The sequence below is a fragment of the Brassica oleracea genome, chromosome C1 (genome assembly GCF_000695525.1).
Source record: "Brassica oleracea var. oleracea cultivar TO1000 chromosome C1, BOL, whole genome shotgun sequence".
NCBI lineage: Eukaryota > Viridiplantae > Streptophyta > Magnoliopsida > Brassicales > Brassicaceae > Brassica > Brassica oleracea.
Genome location: NC_027748.1, coordinates 22,896,133 through 22,901,264, shown reverse-complemented (window position 1 = coordinate 22,901,264; position 5,132 = coordinate 22,896,133). Strand labels below are relative to the sequence as shown.

General features: G+C 37.8%; 1 protein-coding gene across 1 annotated transcript in view; it reads left to right on the top strand.

The window, feature by feature from the left end:
- Window positions 1-4,547: 4,547 nt before the first annotated feature.
- Window positions 4,548-5,132, top strand: part of LOC106335311 — a 3,176-nt gene continuing 2,591 nt past the window's right edge. Inside the window, exon 1 of the mRNA XM_013773803.1 lies at window positions 4,548-5,008. Coding sequence (XP_013629257.1) covers window positions 4,548-5,008 — 461 coding nt within the window. The remainder of the gene's footprint in view (window positions 5,009-5,132) is intronic.

The following is a 5,132-nucleotide window of genomic DNA, read 5'->3' as shown; positions in this document are numbered from 1 at the left end:
CTGAGTGAGTAAAAATTCCTTGAAGATTCTTGATTTCGTCCAAATAAATCGCAAATGCCGGCCAATCCTCTGGTGCAGAAACCATCTTCACCAATTGGATACAATCCGTTGCAAACGTAATATGGTATTGACGTAAATTCCTCATGCTTTCCATTACCCAAATGAGAGCTTCCACCACCGAGTGTAGAGGCGAAAGACTTGATCTTGTGTTCCTAGCTCCCATTAGTCCCTCTAAACCCGGAAGCGTACTATACCATCCCTGTCCCGAAAACAAATCATGCTCTTTCCATGATCCATTCGTATAACACCAGCGGCCCGGTATTATGGGTAAATTTATTTCTTTCATTGCTTGGGCTTGGGTTCTTCCACCTGAGGCAGTTGTCTGCGCCTCTGCCCATAGTATATATTCAGTCTCTGCTAGTTTCAAGGTATCTCGAGGATCAACATCAATATTACTAAAGACTTTATTATTTCGCCCCTTCCAAATATACCATAAAATCCATGCAAATTGATGATCATCCATGTATGGGGACGCTCTCCAATATAGATAATCTATGTTTGTAAACATAACCAGAGAAGGGAAAGTGACCGGATTCAATGGGACTTTAGAGAGAGCCCAGACTTGAACTGCCGGAGGACATTAAAAAAACACATGGTTGATCGATTCATCGCTAGCTCCACATCTCGCACATTGAATATCGCTTTGCAAGCCCCTACTCTGCAGATTTTTTTTAACTGATATACAGCCCGATAATAAATGCCTGAGAAAATGTTTTATTTTTGGTGGGCAACGTATTTTCCAAGAGTATGCTTTCAAAAGGTTTACTGTAGGTCCAAATACCGGCAGTTGTCTCTCCCTATCTGGGTATACTCGTTCCACCTGATAACCCGATTTTACCGTGTATTTCCCATTAAAGATAAAATGCCATCCATCTTGATCAACCAAACGATGTCTACTTAAAGGTATGCTTTCTATTATCTTTGCATCCTCTGGTTCCATCAGTGACCGAATAACCCGGGAATTCCTTGTGTAGGATGTTGAATGGACATTCAAATTTAAGTGCTGGATTTATTTTAGTTATGTTGGGGTATTTGAAATTATAAGCTTTGATAAAAATTCTGACCGGTGTCATGCTTAATTTTTTATACAACTATTTAACTCTTACATCTTTATACAATGTATATCTATTGTATTATATATATATATATATATATATATATATATATATATATAAAAATAGAATTCACGTTTTAATTGCAATTTTTATTAAGTATAAACTATATTTTTGTTAAAGAACATACCGTATTAATTTATTTCAGTTAGAAAATATAGTGGTTTACCATTGATATAGGAGTGGCAGAAGATACGAGGATGAAGAGATTCAAATAATAATTACCATAATATTGTCCACGAATGAGAATGATGAGATTCATACAGTTTTGTGTGAACTTGAATGATAATAAGTAATCATAGTCAATGTGTTGAATAGATATAATTGTTAGACGTGAGGTCAGTGTTATAAAACGCGCTAGGCGTTCATTACGCATTAGACGACTGTATAGCACCTAGTCGTATAGGCGGACGCCTAAACAGGTATATACGGATATATACTTTTACAAGAAATATAAGTATGAGATTAATATGTATATACATTATTTTTGAAAAAAACTGAACATAAATATATTTTAAATCTAATTTTATGTATAAGTATATAGTTTAACATATATAAATAGTTTTAAATTATAAAAATTAAAACCATTTATTTATATAAAGATGATAAATTTAAAATAATTTTATAACAATTATACTAATATATACAATCATATTAATACATAAAATAAGTAAAAAATAATATAAATAATAATATTAATAAAATATAATAATAATATTAATAGTTTATTTTTTGAATATTAATGCTTAAACTCCTACCTAGGCGTCCGCGTAGACCGGATAATGTCCGCCTAAGCACTGTTATTCGTCCAAATTATATAAATCCCCATAAAACACTGTATAACAATAAAAACAATACGGTTGACTATCGTATGGCGCCTAGACCGTATTTTAGAACACTGTGTGAGGTAGATATAATGCTTTATTAATCAATTTTAGCCACAAAATCATTTTGTAGCATCTATAGTTTCTTAAATTATAGATTGATATAAGTAGTTTCCTAAATTATAAGTAGATTTAAATATTAAAAATTGGAAATATTAAATTTAAAATATTACAATTAAATGATAATACAATATAAATACATTTTATAAAATATATTTCTATTTTATTATATATATATCAAAATAGAATTCACGTTTTATAATTAAGGGTTATTCTTCAAATGTACTTCAGTTTTAATAGTATATATGTGAATTTGGTAAATTACATAAGTGTCAATTTAAAAAGATGGACATATGTAAAAATTAGTTCTACTTCAGATATATATATAAGAATCAATTTTTTTTAAAAAAAATCATCGGCAAACTCTATTCACGGGTTTGTATTCAAATCTGTTATGAATTATAAGTACAGACTCGAAATATAAATGTATGTGTAGTATATATTCACCAGTTCGGTTTAAAAATCATCTAATTCCAGAATAACAAAACAAATTACTTATTTTATTAAGCTACGCTTTTGAGGTTTAGTTACTTAAGAGTATACCGATAAAATTATATATAATACTTTACCAATTAGTATATGTAAACTATATATAAACTAAGAACTGCTTGATTTATTAAATGATAAACAATAAAAGTTATAATAAATAGTTCAAATATCTCATTCTTACAATTATAATAGTTTTTTTGGCAACAAACATCTATTCTATTACTTAAACTTGAGGTGGTCTAAGTAACCAGACCGGAATAGAACAATCAATAAAACAAAGAGATTACAATAATTACATTTTGCGTCCTTGGGAAGTAGCTTATCTTGAATTCCGAAAAACACAATTGAAGAATTTGAATGACTTCCAGCTCAGTTGAGAAGTTTGACCAAGCTTGTGGGTCCGTTGTCATTTCAATCAGGTCCTTACAATCTATCCCAAATCTTTGACATGTTGAATGCTGTAGCATGCTCTCCATTGCCCATTTTAGCGCTTCAAGTTCTGAGTGTAATTGTTGGGGTCGAAAACGGTTATCTCGAAATCAACGGCTAAGATTATCATTTTAGCAAATTCTTCACGAAAGACTTCTCGAAAGAAAGATCGAAAGAATACATATACTTATGGACGAGGGCCTCCGGAAAGATCGGTACGAAAAGAGACAGGTCAAGACCCAAGAACCGGACCGTTCTCACTTGTCCGCCTCAGCACCACGGTCACCTCGCCCATGGGCGAGGACGACCAGCACCACGGTCACCTCGCCCATGGGCAAGGACGACCAGCACCACGGCCACCTCGCCCATGGGCGAGGACGACCAGCACCACGGCCACCTCGCCCATAGGCGAGGACGACCAGCACCACGGTCACCTCGCCCATGGGCGAGGACGACCAGCACCGTGGTCATCTCACCCACGGGAGAGGATGATCCGCGCCCGGTTCACCTCGCCCTAGGGCGAGGACAATCCAATCCCGGTCAATCCGACTCGTTTCGACTCTCGTGTCCTCCGTATAGTTGTGATATCCGACTTTTGGATCATATACCTCTCGTTTCGTCTCGATCGGAGTTACTCTCGAAATTTTACGACTAAAATCGAGAAAATCGTAGAAAAGCCCGAAGGCCTAAAAACGGCCCGAGAGGATCTAAACGTGTCTAGAGGCCAATCTACGATTTATAAGGGACCCGAGCCCAATGGGAGTTATGACGGTTTATTCTAACTCACGGAAGTAGGATAAACATTAAGTTTCTGAAGATAAATATCAAGACTCAAGGATAACTACAAAAATCGACGAAAAATGGAATATTACCAAAAGAGATAAACTTGGGTCCAAAGGCAAAGGAGTAAATGGGCCACCGACCTAAAACAACTATATAAGGAGAGCTGGAGTAGAAGAAAAGGGATCCGAGAATTTAGACTTAGATAATTCCTGCTAGTTTAGGGAACTTAATACTTAGGTGGTTAGACTAGCAAGGCAAGGCTTAGGACGTTTTGCCGCCTTTCTGTTATGCTTTTGTCTAGTTAGCATCTCTCTCCTCCAGTAGCTCACGATGTCGTCTCTTTCAAGGACAGAGCAACGGCCGACCAGGTCAAACTGACCATACATGACATCGGCGTAGCAAGAGTGTTGGTCGACACCAGATGCTCGGGCAAAATTACCTATAAAAGCACCCTCGAGAGAATGGAAATTGACCTGTGCGCCGTCACGGAAGGTCCCAGTCCAATTTTTGGACTCTCAGGAGACGCTACTATGACCCTCGACTCAATCAACCTCTTGGTTAAAGCTGGGAGCGTCGTAAAAATCTCAGAATTCTTGGTCGCCCAACATCGTACAATGTAATCATTGGAACTCAATGGCTGAATTCCATGAGAGCGATCCCATCGACATTCCACCTATGCCTTAAATTTCCGACCCCTCACAGAGTCGAAACAATACAAGGAGACCACATGATGTCACAAGTATGTTTCGCCGCTGAGTTAAAAAGAAAGAACTTTGCGATCGAAGCTACCCACAAGAAGAAAAGAAAGCTGGCTCTCGACGAGGTCGCCCCAGAACAAGACTCGGAAGTCTTTTGGCAGTCACAGAGGGTTGAAGCTCTAGAAGGGAAGCGCGAACCAACTTGTGAACCGGTAATCTTGGTCTGTCTCGACGAATCCCGCCCAGAACGATGCGTCGAGATCGGAGCGAACCTCTGCGAACCATTGAGAACAGAGTTCATAGCTTGTCTTAAAAAGAACCTCAATACGTTCGCTTGGGCCGCAGAGGATATGCCAGGGATCGACATCGGCAGAACATGTCACGAACTCAACATTGACCCGACCTACAAACCCGTAAAACAAAAAAGGCGGAAGCTAGGACCGGAGCGTGCTACCGCGGTAAACGAGGAAGTTGAGAAACTCCTCAAATTAGGGTCAATAACAGAAGTCAGATACCTGGATTGGCTAGCCAATCCCGTCGTGGTCAAAAAGAAAAACGGCAAATGGCGAGTATGCGTCGACTTCACCGATCTCAACAAGGCCTGTCCAAAAGATTGC